General features: G+C 38.7%; 1 protein-coding gene across 6 annotated transcripts in view; it reads left to right on the top strand.

Moving 5' to 3' along the window:
- Nipped-A (Transcription-associated protein Nipped-A) overlaps positions 1–22,728 on the top strand; it is a 1,216,281-nt gene that overhangs the window by 1,176,278 nt on the left and 17,275 nt on the right. For all 6 annotated transcript variants that reach the window (XM_090382460.1, XM_090382459.1, XM_090382462.1 and 3 more), the window contains 2 exons: positions 17,070–17,266; positions 20,747–20,855. In XM_090382460.1, coding sequence (XP_090238586.1) covers positions 17,070–17,266; positions 20,747–20,855 — 306 coding nt within the window. The remainder of the gene's footprint in view (positions 1–17,069; positions 17,267–20,746; positions 20,856–22,728) is intronic.

Below are 22,728 nucleotides of genomic sequence, written 5' to 3'. Positions count from 1 at the left end.
CCAGCAGCTCTACATCCTTCTTGAAATGAGGCCTCCAGACCTGTATACAGTACTCTAGGTGTGGCCTGACCATTCCCTTATACAAGGGAATAATCACCTCCTTATCCCTGCTAGAAAAATTCCTATATATCATTGACAATACCCCATGAGCTGCTCTTGCAGCCCGTCTGCACTGCTCAGAGAACTTCATATCTGCCTGCACAACCACCCCCAGGTACCTTTCATTTTCTACCGCTGTCAGTGTAGTATCACAGAGTTGATACGTTGCGCTGGGGTTGCTGTTTCCCATATGTAGTACTTTACATTTGTCAATGTTAAACTTCATTTGCCACCTCTAAGCCCATCTGCTCAACCTTGCCAGATCCTGTTGCAGCAGCATAGTGTCAGTAGTGTCCTTGACAACCCTGCTAACCTTCGTATCGTCTGCAAACTTGGACATTAAGCGTGATATACCATCATCAATATCATTTATAAATACAGAAAACAATAATGGACCCAACACTGAACCCTGAGGGACTCCACTGATAACATTAGTCCACGATGAGCAGTGTCCATTGATTACCACTCTCTATCTTTTCCTCCTCAACCACCCCTTTATCCATAGCAGCAATTTGCCTCCAATGCCACACTGCTCCAATTTGTGCACCAGTCTTCCATGTGCAACAGTATCAAAAGCCTTTCTAAGATCCAAGTATATAATATCAAAGTTATTCCCTGCATCCAGTTCTTTTTTGACTGCATCATAGTATCCAATCAAATTGGTCAGGCAAGACTTCCCCTTAACAAAACCATGCTGTGTCTGAGCTATAACTGAAGTCTTGTCTAGATGATCCTGCAGTGCTTCTTTAACCAGTGCCTCCATTAATTTTCCTGGAACAGAAGTTAAACTCACAGGTCTATAATTACTTCTGTCAGCCTTTGATCCTTCTTTGTGAATTGGGGTCATATTTGCACATTTCCAGTCTGTGGGTTCCTCCCCTGAGTCCAAGGAAGCACTCATAATTATGGCTAAGGGTTTGCTTACTTCCTTTTCTGCCTCCTTTGATATAACTGGATAGATCCCATCCACCCCAGGTGCCTTTCTTGTCTTTATCTTCAACAATTTCTCTGCCACTTTACTCTCAGTTATAACAAGATTCTCTAGCTTACTGCCAGAGTTGAATATACCTCTGGCATTCCCCTCGCTGAATAACTCCTCATGTGTGAATGTCGATGCAGAATATTCATTTAGTTTGTTAGCTACCTGAGCAGGATCATCAACAGTTGACCCATCGATATCAAGTGGACCAATCTGATTCATCCCCTTCCTTCTAGAGTTTACGTAAGTAAAGAACTCTTTGCTGTTTTTCTTTGCATCCCTTGCCAAAGATTTCTCATAATTTGCCTTCGCCTGCCTAACCTCCTTTGTAAATTGGTTACAGATCAACTTGTATCTATCATGGGCTTCTGTGTCACGTGTTAATTTGTATGTATCCCATGCATTTTTCTTCTCTGCCATATGTCTCATTAGTTCATCTGACATCCGTTTATTCCTAAACCTTGAACAGTATTTCTTAGTTGGTATGTAAATCCTAGTAGCTTCCAAGATAAATTCTTTGAATGCTTCCCATTTTGAATTTGCTGTTGGTAACATCATCAGTTGGTCCCACTGTATAGAATTTAAATACTGTCTCAGTCCATCGTAGTCGCCTTTACGAAAGCAATAAACCTTCCCTTTACCCCTAATGGTAGTTATCTCTTTGAGTAAATCCCACTTCAGCACACTGTGATCACTTCCACCTAGTGGTTCATTTATCTGCAGATTCTTAATGCATGAAGAATCACTACTGATAATCAAATCAAGAGTATTACTCCCTCTAGTTGCCTCCCGAACATGCTGGTGTAGAAAACAATCATCCAATAAATCCACAAAAGCCTTGCTAGTGTGTAAGTGACCAGCCCTTACTTATGTGATTTCATGTTAACTTGATGTGCATTTTTTTAAAAATTTCAGTTTTAATGAATTTTTTTATTTGTTTTATGTAATATTTTAAATATTCATAATTGATTTTCAAATATGTGCATAAGTTATGATAAAATTAAATAGAATTTGCAATTAAAAATGAAAATGTTGTCCTACCTATAATTGTTTAGAAACCCTTTACAATGTTATTTTAAATTGCAACCTAAGCTAGTGTTACTTCTACCTCATTTACCATGTGTGTGTGTGTCCCCAGCCATGAGCCCTGCATCGTGAGTTATAATAAAGCTTCAAAGAAAAGGAAAGTTATTACCTTGAAACAAAAGTCTTCTGTAGTGAGAAGATATGAGAGTGAAGAAAAAGCAAAAGACATAAAATAAATGACAGGGCTAAGTGAATCAACACTTCATACAATGCTGATAAAATTAAAGAATCATAAAATTATCATGTGTAAGAAAACAGCAGCTCAAGTTTCTATCATTCATTTAACAGTTATGAAAAGGATTTTAGGTTTGTGGATTGAATATCAAAATCAAGAAAGTCTTTTGATACTGAATCCATAAAAAGAAAGAAGTGCATGTAGAAAGGAAAAGCCAAAACAATTGACTTTTTAAAAAATGATGCACCAAAGGCTAATTTATTTAATGCCAGTGCCAGATAGTTCTAGAAATTCAAAGATTATCGTGACTTCCATAGTTTAAAACTGATGGGGAAAGTTACTGCTGCTGACGAAGAAGTGGTCAAATTCACAAGTGTATGGAAGGTCGTAATTGATGACCAAAATTATGAACCCAGGGAAGTGTTTAACTTAGATGAGACTGCTGTGTTCTGGAAACACATGTCAATGCCAAACATTTGTTTCCATTGAAGAAAAATCTGTCACTGGTTTCAAAGCTGCTAAAGATCAATGCACTCTTTTGTTGGGATCTAATGCCGCTGGTGATTGTAAGTTAAAATCATTAACAGTTTACCATTCCAAGAACTCTAAAGCTTTAAGGGGTTTCAGTTTCTCAAAAGCAGATTTACCTGTTCACTGGAAGTCCAACAAAAAAAGTTTGGATCACAAGCACTTTGTTTGTAGACTATTTTACCAATCTACTTATTACTGAACTGAAGAGGTTTTCTTTTAAAGTTTAATATTAATTTACAATGCACCAGGACATCCACAGATGTCGGAGACCTTAATGAGGACATTAAAGTGCTAGTGCTGTTCTTACTGCCCAACTCCACACTAGCCCAGACTTGGGTTCAGGGAGTAATAAAAGCATTCAAAGGTTATATTACCTTCAAAGAATATTGAAGAAAAAGTATAAGAGAACTGGGTACAAAAGAAAAGGAAAATGCCAAAGAATTTTGGAGACATTTTAATATTGAAATGGTGGTCGACATTATTGGAGCATACTTGGGGTGAAGTAACAGTAAAAGTAAGAGTTGCTGTAGAACCATGTGGAAAGAACTTTGGGGGCTGATGCAATGAGTGATTCATCACAATTACCAGTAAACAGTTCGACAAATATAATGGGTGAAATTGTTCGATTGGCAAAGTCCATAGGCTTTGATAAAGTAGATTAAAGAAAATGTTGAAGAATTGCTAGAGTCCCATCATCAAGAACTAACCATTGAAAATTTAACTGAGTTATTATATGCCCAACAAAAAGAACAAAACATTCAGCATGTGCATGCAACAAAAAACCTTGACAGTAAGTGTAATGACTAAGGCTTTTAAACATTTGGAATGTTATTTGTTATATTTTGCAAATGATCCAAATTTCTCAAATGATCCAACTGAAGAAGTGTGAGGGTTTCAAGATTGATTAGGGATGCAAATGCATGTTATGAAGAGCTTGACCAGAAAAAGTAGTGCTATACATTATCAAACAACATCAGATACCGTCATTAATAAGCAGGCTCCAAATCTTCACGTCATCTAGTGAAGATGAAGAATCGGTGAGTATCTGTTGTGAGTTTTAATTTTTTGCTATTATATATATTCAGTTTTTTAATACAATAAATTGAAAAGTATTTATTTTTTAAAAATAAATCTTTCTTTTGGAAAAATGTCTCGACTTACATGAATTCCGAGTTTATCGCAATTGGGACTTGATCATAGAATGCATCACATGCAAAACTCAAGGTATTACTGTATTTATCATCAAACCAGGATATAACTTAGAGAATTAAAAGACCTAGTAGATCAGTTAACTACTCCTTTCTGAATAGTGGGAGATTTGAATGCGCACCATCCTTTATGGAGAACACTGATATTAACAAAAGAGAACTGGAAAAATTAATAGATACAGTTTAACTCCCTTGGATAAATCAAGTATACATTTGTCCACCTCCCAATAGGAATCAGGTGCCTCTGTAGCCAGGTGGGAAGGAGCAGCAGTGCGTAGCACATGCTTCTTGATTAGACCGGGGTTTGAGCCCGTCACCACCAAATACGGAGGATGTGGAAAGGTCAGGGAATGACCACCGCATATCCCAGAGCAATATGGCCTTAGTTGCTAATGCTCCTAAAAAACAAATAACAATAACAACAACCCAATAGGAATCAGCACAGTAACAGATCTTACTATATGTTCAGCGTATTGTAATTATATCCTGTCCTAGAATGGACAATTCGTGAAGGTCTGCTGCACAATAATGACTACCCTATGTTGCCTTAACAAAACACTCCCACCACCTCATACTGACCTAGGTGGAGACTGGATAAAGATGATTGAGGAAAATACAAAAACCTGGCAATAATTGAACGACAGAAAATGTGATAGCTTTCCATCAACTTAGAAGTTCAATATATAACAGGCAGAATTAAAAGAGCAGAATAACAATACCAAAAACATCCACAATATTTCTTCCACTCCCAAAGCCTCGGTGGAATGAGAAATGCACTGAAGCAAAATAGATAAGAAATAAAGTGTGGAACATTTTTCGAAAGACTTACCACATACAATCTAATACATTATAAAATGATTGAGAGTTGGGGGCAAGATATATTGCATACGAGTGTAAGAAAACATCCTGGATCCATTTTGCTTCAGCAATTAATTAATAGAACTACAAATACTAAGACAGTATGGAATAAAATAAGAAAAACAAACAGATACCAAAATTTTGCCCTCTCATTTTTTTCAGAACAAGGACCAAAACATAGCTTAACATGGGAGTTATAGCAAATGCCCTGAGTGAAATTTTCACTAAAATTTCTGCCACTGCATCCAATCCACTAAAGTTTCAGGAATACAAGAACCATACAGAAAAATGCAGTATAAATTTCTCCACAAAAAATACAGAATCATAATACCAACCCTTGCAATATCAATATTTCATAAGGTACTATCCCAAACCATCAAAAGTACAGAAGATCCACACATTATCTGTTATTTGATGCCAAAAGAACTACAGGAGGAATCACGCACTTTCTCTTCTTTTCTTTTATACAATATAACCTATATGGAACACAAGCTTCCTGATAAATGGTCATATTACAGTTCTTTACTTCCTTTCCCAAACCTTTGAAAAAACTGTTCAAACCCAAACAACTACTATTCCATTGCCTAGGAAAACTAATGAAAGAAGGCATAAATGCAAGGCTATGTAGTATCTAGAAAATTATAGCTTCTAGTGCCCACATAATGCAGTTTCAGGAAAGAGGTCAACACTGGATCTCTTAATAAAAATACAAGACAACACAGATTGCTTTCATCATAAGAGAGCATTTAGTCATGATCTCTCTTGATATGCAGAAAGCACACAATGCTGCTATACTTCTGTACTGTATTCAAGAAGTGTTTATCAAAAGGGGGGCCGACTCTCTTTAAAAATTACAGCTGTGAATTACAGTCTCCGAAAAAGCAATGTGTTTGCCATTTTATTTACCTAATTGTTATTTTATATTGAACTTTGTAAGTAGCCATATAGTTCTAGATACACTGGTTATTTTTATTTTTAATTTAGATAAGAGTTTTTTTTTAGATTACTACTTAATATACATAAAACCGTTGTTTCGTTCGAATCTTGCAGCCATTGTTTTTGTATAGAGTGGTAGGGAATTCAGTTTTTAATTGTGGTAACTAGGTAGCTCAAACATAAAATTATATAGCGTAATTCGCATCCCTGCATTTAGGATTCTATTAGATAGGGTAGTAATGACAATTAATTAATTAAATTGATTGATCTTATTAATATAAAATATCATGCCCCAGACTAGAGCAGAAAAGCAACGGGCACAAAGTGGCAGGAGTACTGTGACTCGGGGGAGAACTGAGGGGGGCAATTCACCAACGCATCACAGCCTAAAAAAATGTGCAACTTGTGAAATGTTTGCCAAACTCTCTGAAACAGAACATGATCTAGCCAAGATCATGTTCTGTTCCATGTGTGTGCCAGATGCAGAGAGTGTGTAGAAATTAGGCATCAACTCAGTGTTCTGATGGGTGTTTGTGAGAGCTTGAGGTGTAGGGTAGATGCCCTTGAAGAAATTACCATATTTCCCCATGTATAAGATGCACCTTTTTTCGAATTGGGGTCTAAAAACTGGGTGCGTCTACAGTGGTGGTAGATTTCTTTTACTTGCATTTCCCACTTTTTCGCGCTAGTTTTCTTTGCGCTCATTGTTTCGCACTTGTTACTGGTATATTAGGTTACGTTTTGCCCCATTCTGCCCAGAAATGGCTCAGAAAAGATTTTCGTACGGTGCTGAATTCAAGTTAAAAGTGATCCAGTTTGCAAAATTGAATGGAAATCGTGCTGCTGAACGTAAGTTTGATCCTCCTCCAACTGAGAAAACAATCTGAGACTGGCTACGGGAAAAAGAAACCCTACTGAAAACGCCATGGCAGAAGAAGGCCATTAGAGGCAAGTCAGCAAAATGGCCTAATTTAGAGAGGGGATTGAAGATATAGATTGAGGAGCAAAGGGCAATTGGAATTCCATCGACAAAGATGGTTCAACATAAGGCAAGAATAATTGCTGATGAAAAAGAAGTTACTGATTTCAAAGGAGGACACAGTTGGTGCTTCAGGTTCAGGAAACGGAATGGACTAAGCATGCGTACACGCACCAGACTTGCCCAAAAGATGCCTGAAAGCTATGAGCAGAAGGTCCTTGAATTTCATCATTTTATCATTCAATATCAGAAGACACATCAGTTTGAGTTGGGACAGATTGCAAATATGGACAAAGTCCCCCTTCAATTTGATATCCCAAGTAACAGAACTGCTGTGAAGGGGGGTGAAAACTGTAACTGTGAAGACAAGTGGACATGAACAGAGCCATTATACAGTTGTTCTAGCTTGTTGTGCCGACGGAACCAAGCTGCCTCCTATGCTGATTTTCAAACGCAAAACTGTGCCAAAAGAAGACATTTCTCGAGGAGTGATTGTCCACGTTCACGACAAGGGTTGGATGGATCAGGATGAGAGGAAGATCTGGTTTGAGAAAGTTTGGAGCAGGAGACCAGGTGGGCTCTTATGCAAACCTGCCCTATTGGTGCTTGATCAGTTCAGGGCACACATAACAAAAAAAATACAAAGAAGATTGCTGGAGAGCAAAAAACAAAACTTGCCATCATACCTTGACATCCCAGCTCCAACCACTTGATGTCAGCATTAACAAATCCTTCAAAGCTGATATGAGAGACGAATGGAACCAATGGATGAAGTCTTCTGGGGACAATTTGACACCAGCAGGAAGAGTGAAGAAACAAACTATAGGAGATGTATCTGGGTGAAGAGATCCTGGGATAATATCAAGATTCAGATCATTGTCAGGTCATTTAAAAAGTGTGGCATTTCAAATGCCATAGATGGAACTGAGGACGAGGCAATATATGAAGACAGTGATTGGTCATCAGACACAGATGAGGACAAGCTATGGATGGGAGTTTTGACAGTGACGAGTTGTATGAATTTTATGATGAATAAAACTTGAGTTCAATAACTTTATGTAATACATTTTTTTTCAAATTTCGGGCCCCAAAATTAAGGCGCGTCTTATATATGGGAAAATACAGTAAATTGAGGGGCCTATCAAGCTCTCAGCTGCCCAACTCAATGCCAGAGCTCACTCCTGGGCATCAGGCAACACAGCGGCAATCTCCAAAGCAGAATGCGCTGGTCCCACAGGAGTTAGTTATCGTCGGTGACTCTATTGTCAGGGAGATGGGGAATATATTGTGTAAAAAGGATAGATGGAATAGCACCAGGGTATGTCTGCCAGGGGCAAAAGTTGATGACATTGTAAAACATATAACATCTTTTAAGGGCACAAAGGGTGATATTGTTGTACATGTTGGCACCAATGACATTAAGAGTAGGAGACCTGCAGATTTACTTAACAAGTACAGGTCAATGTTGCAAAAATGTAGTGAGTTAGGGTTAAATTTGAAAGTGTCTGCAATTCTGCCCAGACACGATAGGAGGGTGTACATGATGATAGCGTTGTCAATCAATTCGGCCCTGGAGGAAATGTGCAAGGCTCAAGGGGTAGAATTTTTTTCAGCCTGGTCTGTGCTTGTTAACAGGAGAGACTGCTTCTACAGGGATGAGACACACCTAAATCTACAGGGATGAGACACCTCTGGCATTCCACTCAGCAAGGGGAATGCCAGAGGTGTATTCAACTCTGGCAGTAAGCTAGAGAATCTTGTAATAACTGAGAGTAAAGTGGAGGAGAAATTGTTGAAGATAAATACAAGAAAGGCACCTGGGGTGCATGGGATCTATCCAGTTATATTAAAGGAGGCAGCAAAGGAAAAAGGAAGTAAGCAAACCTTTAGCCATAATTATGAGAGCTTCCTTGGACTCAGGGGAAGTACCCATGGACTGGAGATGTGCAAATGTGACCCCAATTCACAAAGGAGGGTCAAAGGGCGACACAAGTAATTATAGACCTGTTAGTTTAACTTCTGTTCCCGGAAAATTAATGGAGGCACTGGTTAAAGAAGCACTGCAGGATCATCTAGACAAGACTTCAGTTATAGCTCAGACACAGCATGGTTTTGTTAAGGGGAAGTCTTGCCTGACCAATTTGATTGGATACTTTTGATGCAGTCACAAAAGAACTGGATGCAGGGAATAACTTTGATATTATATACTTGGATCTTAGAAAGGCTTTTGATACTGTTGCACATGGAAGACTGGTGCACAAATTGGAGCAGTGTGGCATTGGAGGCAAATTGCTGCTATGGATAAAGGGGGTGGTTGAGGGAGAGAAGACAGAGAGTGGTAATCAATGGACACTGCTCATCGTGGACTAATGTTATTAGTGGAGTCCCTCAGGGTTCAGTATTGGGTCCATTATTGTTTTCTGTATTTATAAATGATATTGATGATGGTATATCAAGCTTAATGTCCAAGTTTGCAGACAAAACGAAGGTTGGTGGGGTTGTCAAGGACACTACTGACACTATGCTACTGCAACAGGATCTGAAAAGGTTGAGCAGATGGGCTGAGAGGTGGCAAATGAAGTTTAACATTGACAAATGTAAAGTACTACATATGGAAAACAGCAACCCCAGAGCAACGTATCAACTCTGTGGTACAACACTGACAGTGGTAGAGAATGAAAGGGACCTGGGGGTGGTTGTGCAGGCAGATATGAAGTTTTCTGAGCAGTGCAGACGGGCTGCAAGAGTAGCTCATGGTGTATTGTCGATGATATATAGGACTTTTTCTAGCAGGGATAAGGAGGTGATTATTCCCTTGTATAAGGCAATGGTCAGGCCACACCTAGAGTACTGTATACAGGTCTGGAGGCCTCATTTCAAGAAGGATGTAGAGATGCTGGAACGAGTACAGAGAAGGGCAACAAGATTAGTGAATGGAACAAAGGAGTGCTCTTACGAAGAAAGGCTTAAGTTTTGCAAATTACAGTGTCTGGAAACTAGGCACCAGTGAGGTGATCTGATAGAGGTGTATAAAGCCTTGAATGGTTTGAGCATGCTCAATGCTGATGGAATTCTTCCTCTTGCTCAGAATAATCACCTGAGAGGGCATAAATTCAAATTGAGGAAAGACGGATGTAGGATAGACGTGAGGAAATTTGCCTTTACCCAGCGGGTGGTTGGTTGGTGGAACAGACTTCCATCCCTTTTCGTGGAAGTTGATAGCCTAAATAAGTTTAAGGCTCAGCTGAACAGGTATTTCGAACGAACAGAGGGGTGAAGTGGAAGTGGTTATTTTTTATTTATTTATTTTTTTCTTTTTTGGCTAATGCTGCATAAACTTGCTTTCTTGCATCAAATGCCTCTACTAATGCTAAATGATAATGCTAAATAGAGATGGTGCAAGAATATTTGCTGATGCTATCGAGGCGGTGTTAAGTGGGTCAGAAAACTGCCAGTTTGGTGTAATGAATCTAATTGGTCCTCTTGATATCAGTGGTTCAACTCTTGATGATCCTGCTCAGATAGCAAACAAACTGAATGAGTATTTTGCATCTACATTCACACATGAGGAGTTATTAAGGTTTGAAAATGCCACAAGATTATCAAATTGTAACAGAGTGCTTAATGATTTTGTAATAACTCAGAACAAAGTGGAGGAGAAATTGTTGAACTTAAACATAAGAAAGGCACCTGGGGTGAATGGGATCTATCCAGTTATATTAAAGGAGGTGGCAAAGGAAGTAAGCAAACTCTTAACATTAATTATGAGAGCATCCTTGGACTCAGGGGAGGTCCCTACGGACCGGAGATATGCAAATGTGTCCCCAATTCACAAAGGGGATCGAAGGGTAACACAAGTAATTATAGACCAGTTAGTTTAACTTCTGTTCCTTGTAAAATAATGGAGTTACTGGTTAAAGATTCATTGCAGGATCATCTAGACAAAACTGCAGCAATAATTCAGACACAGCATGGGTTTGTTTAGGGTAAGTCTTGTCTGACAAATTTGTTTGGCTATTATGATGTGGTTACAAAGGAACTGGATGCAAAAAATAATTTTGATATCATATACTTAGATTTCAGGAAAGCTTTTGACACGTTGCTTATGGAAGTCTACTGTACAAATTGGAGCAGAATGGTATTAAGGGTAAGTTTCTACAATTTATAAAAGGATGGTTGAGTGGGAGAAGACACATGGTGGTAATCAATGGGTGCTGCTCTTCGTGGACTAATGTTATTAGTGGAGTCTCGCAGGTCTCGGTGTTGGGTCCACTTTTGTTTTGTATATTTATCAATGATATTGATGAAGGTATATCAGGCTTGGTATCGAAGTTTGCAGATGTTCGAAGGTTAGCAGGGTTGTTAATGACAGTAATGGCAGTGTGTTACTGCAACAGGATCTAGAAAATTTGGGCAGATGGGCTGAGAAGTGGCAACAAGTTTAACATTGAAAAATGCAAAGTACTGCATGTGGGTAGAACTAACACCAGAGAAACGTACAAACTGTGTCGTACTACACTTAAGGTGGTAGAAAATGAAAAAGACCTAGGAGTAATTGTGCAATCAGATATGAAATTTTCGGAGCAGTGCATACAGGCAGCTAGGGTAAGTCATGGGGTGTTGTCAATAATATACAGGAATTTTTCTAGCAGGGAAAAGAGGGTGATTGTCCCTCTGTATAAGGCAGTGGTCGGGCAACGCCTTGAGTACTGCATGCAGGTCTGGAGGCCTCCTTTTAAGGGAAGGATGTAGATTTGCTTGAGCGTGTACATAGAAGGGCAACAAGATTGGTGAGGGGAATGAAGGGATCCTCTTACCAGGAGAGGCTTAAGTTCTGCAAATTGCAGCAGCTGGAGACTATGCACCTGCGGGGTGATCTGATTGAGGTGTATAAGGGTTTGAATGGGTTGAGCACGCTGAATTCTGATAGGATTCTTCCACTTTTTCAGATTGCAAACCTAAGGGGGCATAAATTGAAATTGAGGAAAGACAGATGTAGAATAGATGTGCAGAAATTTGCCTTTAGCCAGTGGGTGGTTCATTGCTGGAACAAACTTCCATCTGTCATTGTGGAAGTTGATAGGTTAAATAAATTTAAAGAGGAATTGGACAAACATTTAGAGGGGATTGTTTTTTAATTTTTTTTTTTTTTTTGGCTGATTCTGCATAAACTTATACACTTGCTTTCTTGCATCACATGCCACTACTACATCGTGCTATTGGTAGCCATGAGGTGGAATTTATAATAATAGCAATAGTAATCGTGGAATGTGATGCAAGAAAGCAAGCGTATGAACTTATGTAGCATCAGCCAAAAAAAAAATCACACGACCATTCCCTCTAAATGTTTGTCCAGTTCCTCCTTAAATTTATTTAACCTATCAACTTCCAAAACGACAGATGAAAGCTTGTTCCTGCAATTAACCACCCGCTGGCTACAGGAAAATTTCGGCATATCTATTCTACAGCTGTCTTTCCTCAATTTGAATTTATGTCCCCTTAAGTTCGTAAACTGAACAAGTGGAAGAATCCCATCAGAATTCAGCATGCTCAACCCATTCAAGACCTTATACAGTATCAGCCCAAAAAAGTAATAACACTACACTTCTCATTTCACCTATTCATTCCCTCCAATAGTTTGTCTAAAGCTTCCTTGAATTTATTTAATCTATCAACTTCCACAACAACAGATGGAAGTTTGTTCCAGCAATCAAACACCCCCGGCTAAAGTCAAACGTCTATTCTGCACTCATCCTTCCTCAGTTTGAATTTGTGCCAACTCGTGTGTAGTCTAAGAAAGAGGAAAAATCCGATCAGCATTGAGCTTGCTCAATCCATTCAAAACTTTAAACACCTTAATCAGATCATCTCGTGTGCTTAGTCTACAGACACTGCAATTTGTAACGGTCTGCAGACACTGCAACGTTGGTTCACCCCTGGGTGACCACCCAGGCGTGAACTAACATAAGCAGGGGTTGAGGTGTTGTACCAACACCACATGCAGGAATGCCGCCCCTCTATGTTACCAGGCAATACTAAGTGGTAGATGACTCTCATCAACCAGTGCAATACCACCACTCTGCTTATTGGAGGCTTGAAGTGGTGGAACCCATGTTTAGTCTCTAGAGCTAAGTTCCGGTCAACCCTTCCCTATCTCTTCCATCATGCAGTATGATTGATGACTTTTGAGGTTACGATGAACATCGTGGCGAGATCCAATATTCCTTACATTTCGAGGGTACAGCTCTAAAACGCTGTTTCCAGGCCAGCCGCTAGTTAGTACACTGGACCGAACCTATTGGTAACTCTCTAGGAGGCTTCCGGATCAGCTGGTGTATAATCTTGCTACCTCAACTCTGCAGATAGTGACTGGAGGGAGTCTGAGTAGTGTGTATGCAGAGAATATGTCGAGGCCACGTTATGTCAAGGATCTGGGTATATTCTTACCATGTGTATGCCATATCCAAAAATTCCATTACTTCATGTCCCACCCACTTTTTTTTTACTATTGAATACACCATGAATTGTCAAAATAATAGAGCAAGCTTATCTGCAAAAAGATCTAAACCTCCCAAGGACTTCCTAATTCATTTCACAAATATACGTGCTCTCAATTCCAATCTCAACGATGTCCATTTCCACTTGCAGTCTTCCAAACCCCATGTACTTTTTCTGACTGAATCTCAGTTATCAGTTGATTCAACTACTGCTCATCTCAGATGTCCAAATTATTCGCTGTATGATTCCTTTCGCCTCAAAGGTGGTGCATATGTCCATTCTGATATTCCCTGTCAGAGACTTGGCAATTTGGAATCTCCTCTCTTTAATCTTCTCTGTCTTAAAATCCCTCTACCTCATTGTGTCAAATTCATCTGTTGTCTCTACCGTTCTCCCAACTCCACTAATCACTTGGAGCTCTTTGACTTCCTCTCTTTGCAACTTGACTTTCTCCAGTCCAACTTTCCTAACAGTGAGGTAACTTTCCTTGGTGATTTTAACGTTCACAACTCCAGCTGGCTTCCGTTTTCTAGTCACACCGACCCAGCAGGTCGAGATGCTGAGGCTTTTGCAATTACTAATGACCTAGCACAGATTGTTCATTTACCTACAAGAATACCAGACAATCCTAATCATACAGCCAATACGCTTGATCTTTTTCTCACAAACAACTCTTCTAAGTACACTGTCGAAGGGAGAGGTCCTTTAGGCACTTCAGATCACAACTTGGTGATTGTCTCTTCTCCAATGGAACCTTTATCTCGTGGCTATTCCCAACCTCGTGTTGTTTGGCATTACAAGAATGCAAAATGGGATGATCTGCGAGACTTCTTTTCTTCTTTTCCATGGTCGGATTACTGTTTCAAAACTTCTGATGTCAACGTTTGCTCAGATCATGTCAGTGAAATTATTCTTGCAGGAATGGAATCCTTTATCCTGCACTCCACTTTAAAATCTCGTCCTTTAATCAGTCCAAACTAGAGTTTGAACAGGCTAAGAGTAGAAAACTTGCTTCTTGCCCTAATGGTTGCCGAGCATTCTGGTCTCTTGCCAAAGCTATTGCCTGCAACTTTAGCCCATCTCTGCTCCCACCTCTGTCCAAACTAGATGGTTCTGTTGTCACTTCAGCCAAGGATAAAGCTGACCTGCTAGCATCCCATTTTTCTTCCAACTCATATTAATGATCTTGGTAAAACACCTCCCACCATTCCCAACACACTCCATTCAATGCCTCCTGTGGTCTTCTGTCAAAAGGATATCAATAGGATTTTGACGAATCTTGATGCTAAGAAAGCTCCAGGTCCCGATGGTATTTCTCCACTTGTTCTCAAAACCTGTGCTCCTGAACTTACTCCTATTCTTTGCCACCTTTTTTCACTTTCTTATTCCAAAGGTGTTTTTCCTTCTGCTTGGAAATTTGCTCATATCCAGCCAGTTCCTAAAAAGGGTGACAAATCCCTCCTATCCAGTTATCCCAATTATCGTCCCATTGCAGTTACTTCTACTCTTTCTAAAGTAATGGAGAAATCAATTAACCGCAAACTCTTAAACTACCTAGAAACCTTCCGTCTGATCAACGTTCGCCAGTATGGATTCTGTCAGTGTCGATCCACTGGTGATATTCTGGCTTATGTTACCCATTTATGGACTAATTCAGTGGAAAGGTTCGGTAGTTGCTCTTGACATCTCGAAGGCTTTCGATCGTGTTTGGCATAAAGGTCTTCTAAACAAGCTTCCATCTTATGGTTTGCCAACTCTTTTTAGTAATTGGTTATACAGTTTTCTCTCTGATCGCTCACTGAGGGTGATGTAGATGCTCTCTGTCTTCTAACTTCTCCACTAATGCCAGTGTCTCCCAAGGTTCAGTTCTTTCCGCCACTCTTTTCCTCTTCTATATTAATGACCTTCTTCCATTGACTGGAAATCCTATCCATAGTTTTGCCAATGATAGCACATTGCATTCCACTTTCCATTTTGAGAAACCTTGTCCTGCTCAATCAGCTTCAACTTCTCGGAAATCTGCTACCAATTCCTTAAATGCCAATCTTCAGGTAATTCTCCAGTGGGGCAAAAACAACTTAGTTGATTTCAACCCTTCTAAAACTCAGTCTTGTCTTATATCTCGCAAAAAGGATTCTTCTGCTCCTATGCTTATCTTTAGTGACACTCCAATTTCTTGGCAAAATGATATATCTCTTTTGGGGATTACTCTGACTTCTAATCTCTCTTGGCCCAAGCATATTACAAATATAGCTTCCTCCACATCTAAAAAACTTGGTTTTCTCTTTTGCTCTCATCCTTACTTTTCTTCCATAGAGCTGCTCACTCTGTATAAATCGCAAATCCGCCCTGCCATGGAATATTGTTCCCACATCTGGGGTGGTGCCCCCAAAACCTCTCTCAGGCTTCTTGATTCCATTCAGAAGAGGGCAGTTAGGTTAATTAATGATTCATCTTTAACAGAGTCTCTCCACTCGCTGTCTCATAGATGTACTTTTTCTGCTGCATGCCTCTTCTACATATACTTCCATGGGCACTGTTCTTCTGAATTGGCTTCTATAATTCCCTCCCTCCCTCTCTCTCTCTCTCTCTCTCTCTCTCTCTTTCAAAACAGTCCGACACGTGCCGTCACCAGCCAACATACATTTACTTCAAACTCACAGAACCAACTTTTCATCCTCCTCATTTATTCATTCAACTGCCATTTTCTGGAACAACCTTCCTTCATACGTATTTCCTGAAAATTACAGTCTACAGAAGTTCAAGTCCAATGTCAACAAATATCTTCTTTCGTCTTCTCAACCTCCAACCCAAGCACGGTACTAAGTACTATAGGTTCTGATTACCTCTCATGTTTGGGGTTTACATAAAAAATAAAAAAAGTTGGTCCTACTGTATAAAAGTTAAAAACTGTCTGAGACCATAGTAACCTTTATTAAAGCAAAAACCCTTCCCTTTACCCTTGATGGTAGTCTTTAAGTAAATCCCAAAGGAATACAGTGTGATCACTGTCACCCAGTGGTTCTTTTATCTGCTGATTCTTAATGCATGAATAATTATTGCTGATAACCAGATCAAAAGTATTATTCCCTCTTGTTGCCTCTCTAACATGCTGTTGTAGAAAGCAGTCATTCAATAAATCCACAAATGTCTTGCTAGTGTGCGAGTGACCAATCCACAAGTACCATGTCAACTGGATGCACTGCCTTAGATTTTAGTAGCTTCTTTAGACCATAACCCCCTCCCCACTCCTACCCTCTCCATCCTGTTTGTATACATTGTAATCCCCATATTCAAATTCTGCATCCCTTATATCTGTGTGACCCCACAAAAATGTCTGCATTTGATGTCTTGACCAGCACTTCAAATTCATCAAATTTATTAATATGCTCTTAGCATTGGTGTACATGCACCTCTTCTTACTCTTAGTTACCTTGCTAATTTTATGTTACATCATTGCACATAACTCTTATAGCATATAATCCTTTTGCATAAACCCATTTTCGAGCCTGTCACCACCAAATACGGAGGATGCGGAAAGGTCAAGGAATGACCACTGCATATCCCCGAGCAATATGGCCTTAGTTACTAATGCTCCTAAAATCCAAATAACAAACAAACATAAACCCATTTGACTTCATTTTATGTTATATTAAATTGATAAAGTTTATAATAAATAATGTGATTTTGTTTCCCTTCATTTTTCTGCATTTTTTGTAGGAGAACTGGATGCCAATAGACCAGTTCCTTTCAGACTAACTCCAAATATTTTTGAATTTATTACTCCTATTGGTGTTAATGGTCCAATGACTGCCTCAATGATTGCTGCTGCCCGATGTTTGATACTGCCAAACTTTAAATTTCAAGCCCTTCTTAGAGCTGTTTTGAGAGATGAAATGATAGCTTGGCACCGAAAAGTAAGTTTTAAGATTTTTTTTCCTTTCTATTTATTATAAACTACAACTTTTTTTTCACATATTAAAAATAACTGGTGTGAAATGGTCTGTAAAAAATTCTTGAAGTGGAAGGTGTAATTGTGACCATTTTTAATTTCCAATAAAACATTAAATTTTTTCAATTTTGAAGGCTTTTTCTATAGAGAGATTTTAATGTATTATCATCTCACATTCATTTTTATACCGTATTCATCATATGATAGTTAAACCCTATAAATCCACATTCAGAATTCTCAAAAATCTTTTTTTTTTTTTTTTGAAAAATTTACATTAAAAAAAAAATCCCATAAAAATTTGAGGTAACCTTGTTGCAAAAGTTAAATCTATTCTTGTTAAGTATAAGCCACTTCTATATTTTCTGTTAGCCACCCTAACAAACTCTTAACGTCTAGAAGTAGTAAACTATATTAAAATAATTAATACATAGTGCAATGAAATAAAGTCAGTAAAAGATATTGGCAAGGGATATTTTTAATTGGAAAATAAAAGAATTGTCCAAAGTGTTAAAATTATTTCCCATCAATTACTTTTTTGGAAGTTAAAGGCATACGACTCTATTGCAGGTAAATATATGAGCAATGTTAGAGGTTACAAAGAGGCAAACACATTTGATACCCTAATGCTAGGAATATAGTAAAACATGTCTTGACGATAAATAAGCTCATACACCAACCATTAATTGAAATAACTCTTTACTGTGACTAGAATTTACAAATTAAAATAACATATTTACAATAAAATTTAATGTATAAAATAAAATAAAACTGCTATGATACACTATATAAGAATTAAAACTGTAATAAAATCATTATAATAAAATTACCTAAAATAAACTGGATTAAAAGCGATAAAACCTGTAGCTTTCGAAAGCATCAGCTTCCTTCCTCAACAGTAATGAATCTTCTGGCAACACTTCCTTATATATAACAGGCTCATGGTATTTCTCCATGTGGTTCCATCGGCGCATGGTCAGAACTGGAAGCAGAAATAGCTCGGGAGCACGAAAAGCAAAACCGTTCATCCATACTTAGGACAATAGTTTCAGATAGGGGATGCAAATGCATACCCCTGTCCCTATTCATGGTATTGCTGTTGGATGAACAGATTTGCAGGCTCTCGAGCCATTTACGGTTCCAGAATCCACGCGCTCGATCTGCAATAACCGCATCCTGCCTGCCTAGTGCAATAAATAAATAATACCGGTATACCTCCAAAGTTCAATAAATTAGTAACTTTTCTGAATGTCTGGTATTGAATGTTTCAACTAACAGGTCCCCAGATCGGAGTTACCTGACCATTTTCTGGCTAGTCCTTCCAAGACTTTTTTGATAAAAAATGGGAATTTCTTTCCTAATGTCTCTTCTTCAGTGAAGTGAATGATTAATAAATAAATAAATAAATTTTCTGTTTATACTCCGGGACAACCAAATGGTCAGAGGAGTTTACAAGAAACAGCACCGTATTCAGCAGTCACGGGCTTGAACCCCGGTCACTCAAGGCACGTGTACTTATGCACCCGCACGCCTGACCACTAGGCTACAGCGGATTAGGAATAAGGGTATTGGTTTTGAACTGTCTGGCCTTTGCCTTTTGGCAGTATTTTCAGGTTATAGAGAACTACTCACCCCCAACTTAGAAGGGTTGTTTGTGAGAAAAAAAATGAAGTGTGTTTGCTGTGTAGTTAGGATTGTCTGGTATTCTGGTAGGTAAATGAACAATCTGTGCGAGGTCATTAGTAATTGCAAAAGCCTCAGCATCTTGACCAGCTGGGTCCGTGTAACTAAAAAATAGAAGCCAGCTGGAGTTGTGAACATTAAAATTACTGAGGAAAATTACCTCACTGTTAGGAAAGTTGTACTGGAAAAAGTCAAGTTTCAAAGAGAGAAAGTCAGAGTTCCAAGTGATTAGTGGAGTTGGGAGAACATAGAGGCAACAGATGAATTTGACAGAATGTCGTAGAAAGATTGAAGCCAGAGAAGATTGAAAAACGGAGATTCCAAATCACTAAGTCTCTGACAAGGAATATCAGAATGGACATATGTACAAGTACCACCTTTGAAGCAAAAGGAATTATACATCATATAATTTGGACAACTGAGATGAGGAGTGGTTGAATCAACCAATAACTGGGATTCTGTCAGAATATATACATGGGGTTTGGCAGACTGTAAGTGGAAATGGACATCATTGAGATCAGAACTGAGACCATGTATATTTGTGAGATGAACAAGAAAGCATTTCGGAGGTTTAGGTCTTTTTGAAAATAAGTTTGTTTTATTATTTTGACGATTCATGGTGTATTCAGAAGTAAGAGAAGGTGACGAGGACATGCTGTATGATGTAATGAAAATTTTGAATGTGCTGTGTGCATGGTAAGAATATACCCGGCTGCTTGACATAACGTTCCTCGACAATGCCCCCCACATACACACTACTCAGATTCCCTCCAATCACTATCTGGCAGAATAGAGGCAGCAAGAGTATACACTAGCTGATCCAGAAGTTATGAGATCAGCTAGTGTGTTACCAATAGGTTTAGTCTGGTGGACTATCTAGCATCCAGCCCGTGAACACCATTTTAGAGCTCTACTCTCAAAATGTAAGGAAGATTGGATCTCACCACGATGTCTATCATAACCTCAAAAGACATCAATCATACTTCGGGATGGAAGAAATGGGGTGTGCTGGAGTTTTGCTCTGGAGACTAAACATGGGTTCCACCAATCAAGGCTCCAGTAAGAAAAGTGATGGAAATCCACCAGTTGATGAGAGCCATTTACCACCTGGTATTGCTTGGTAACATAGAGGAGTGGCATTTTACTATGTGGTGAGGCATCGCACCTCACCCTGCTTACATTGGTTCGCACCTGGGTGGTCACCTCTAGTGTGCTAGGTATCATATTTCAGGACTTGTACGTGGGGTTTACTAACGGTCTCACCTTTGTGAAGATGCAAGCAGAGGATTTGGCTGTCACAGACTGACCAGACTTTGCCAAAATTAGATCCACTTGATTTGAGTGTCACCCGAATATCAGTTCCATCAGTATTTTGGACTAGCAGGTAGCAAGCACAGCTTGGCTCATCTGAGAGAATGTCTGTGACAGCCTAAAGGACCTCTTGGTTTACAGTAATTATGTGTTATATTGATAAATAAGTCAATTTCAAATGTAGTAAATATCATATAATTTCATGGAATCTTGCCATTTTGATACAGTGCTGTCATATTTAAGTTTTCTATTTAAAATAAATAAAACTTTCATACAAATATGTACTAAATTACATGATTTTCTTATAAATCATGTTGTGCTTTAAAAAAAAATTTGGAGGTCATTTCTTTGACCATTGTTAAAGACTATTTAAGAAACAAAACTCATGTTTATCAGTATAATTAAAAGTATGTAGTTTGCATAATGTTAATTAAATAAAATAATATTCTTTTAGCGACAAGATGATGGACAATCTGGCAATGTTAATCAACCTGACATGGAGGGAGAGCTTCTTATTGCCATGGTCACTAAAGCCATTAATGCTATTATGTCTAGGTTGCAAAGTGAGTTTACTTGCATTTATCTGGGAGAAAACAATTTTAACACTACATTAATTTTTTTAATATTTAATTTGTAACTTTACAAGTGCTTTTGAATGTATATCCAAATATAATAATATTTAAAGTTATTTGATGTTGATGATAAGCTGAATAGATACTTTATATCAACTTCACATGGTAAAAAGGGACTTTTTACCGTGTGAAGTTGATTTTACCTTTTTGTATTGTGGGAACTGCAGTAATATACCTGAGCACTGTAGGATGTGTGATATTGATGATAGAGAAACACTGCAGATAAAGGAACCATTAGGTGGCAGTGATCACAGTGTACTGATGTGGGATTTACTTAAAGATATGGTGCCTCCGTAGCCAGGTGGGAAGGAGCAGCAGTGCGTAGCACATGCTTCTTGATTAGACCGGGGTTCGAGCCCGTCACCACCAAATACGGTGGATGCGGAAAGGTCAAGGGAATGACCACCGCATATTCCCGGAGCAATATGGCCCTAGTTGCTAATGCTCCTAAAAACCAAATAACAAACAAACAAACAAACAAACAACTTAAAGATATAATTACCATCAGGGGTAAAGGAAGGGGTTTTTGCTTCCGTAAAGATGACAGTTTTTAAATTCTGTACAGTAGGACCAACTGATGTTACCAACAGCAAATTCTAAGTGGGAAGCATTCAAGGAATTAATAGTGAAAGCTACTAAACATTTCATACCTATTAAGAAATATTGTTCAATGGTTATCAAATGAACTAATGAGACTCGTGACAGAGAAGAAAAATGCATGAGATGCATATAAATTATCAGGCGACACAGAAGCCTATGGCAGATATGTGCTGGTCTCTAATCAAGTCACAAAGGAGGTTAGGCAGGCGAAGGCAGATTACGAGAAATCTTTGGCAAAGGATGCTAAGAAAAACAGCAAGAATTTCTTTACTTAAATAAACTCTAAAAGGAAGGCAATGAATCTGATTGGTCCACTTGATACCGATGGTTCGACTGTTGATGATCCTGCTCAGATAGCAAACAAACTAAATGAGTATTTTGCATCTACATTCACACATGAGGAGTTATTAAGGTTTCAAAATGTCACAAGGTTATCAAATTGTAACAGGGTGCTTAATTATTTTGTAATAACTGAGAACAAAGTGGAGTAGAAATTGTTGAAGTTAAACATAAGAAAAGCACCTGGGGTGGATGGGATTTATCCAGTTATATTAAAGGAGGCGGCAAAGGAAGTAAGAAAACCCATAGCCATAATTATGAGAGCATCCTTGGATACAGGGGAGGTCCCCAAGGACTGGAGATGTGCAAATGTGTCCCCAATTCACAAAGGGGGATTGAAGGGTGACACGAGTAATTACAGACCAGTTAGTTTAACTTCTGTTCCGGGTAAAATAATGGAGTCACTGGTTAAAGATTCATTGCAGGATCATCTAGACAAAACTGAAGCAGTAATTCAGGCACAGCATGGGTTTGTTAAGGGAAAGTCTTGTCTGACAAATTTGATAGGATATTATGATGTGGTTACAAAGGAACTGGATGCAAAAAAATAATTTTGATATCATATACTTGGATTTCAGGAAAGCTTTTGACACTGTTGCGCATGGAAGACTACTGTACAAATTGGAGTAGAATGGTATTAAGTGTAAGTTGCTACAATGGATGGTTGAGTTGGAGAAGACAGAGGGTGGTAATCAATGGGTGCTGCTCTTTGTGGACTAATGTTATTAGTGGAGTCCCACAGGGTTTGGTGTTGGGTCCACTCTTGTTTTGTATATTTATCAATGATATTGATGAAGGTATATCAGGCTTAGTATCGAAGTTTGCAGATGATACAAAGGTTGGCAGGTTGTTAATGACAGTAATG

This window comes from Mastigoproctus giganteus, chromosome 10, assembly GCF_048544385.1.
Source record: "Mastigoproctus giganteus isolate SK-2022 chromosome 10, ASM4854438v1, whole genome shotgun sequence".
NCBI lineage: Eukaryota > Metazoa > Arthropoda > Arachnida > Uropygi > Thelyphonidae > Mastigoproctus > Mastigoproctus giganteus.
This window is presented reverse-complemented; position numbering and strand designations above follow the sequence as displayed.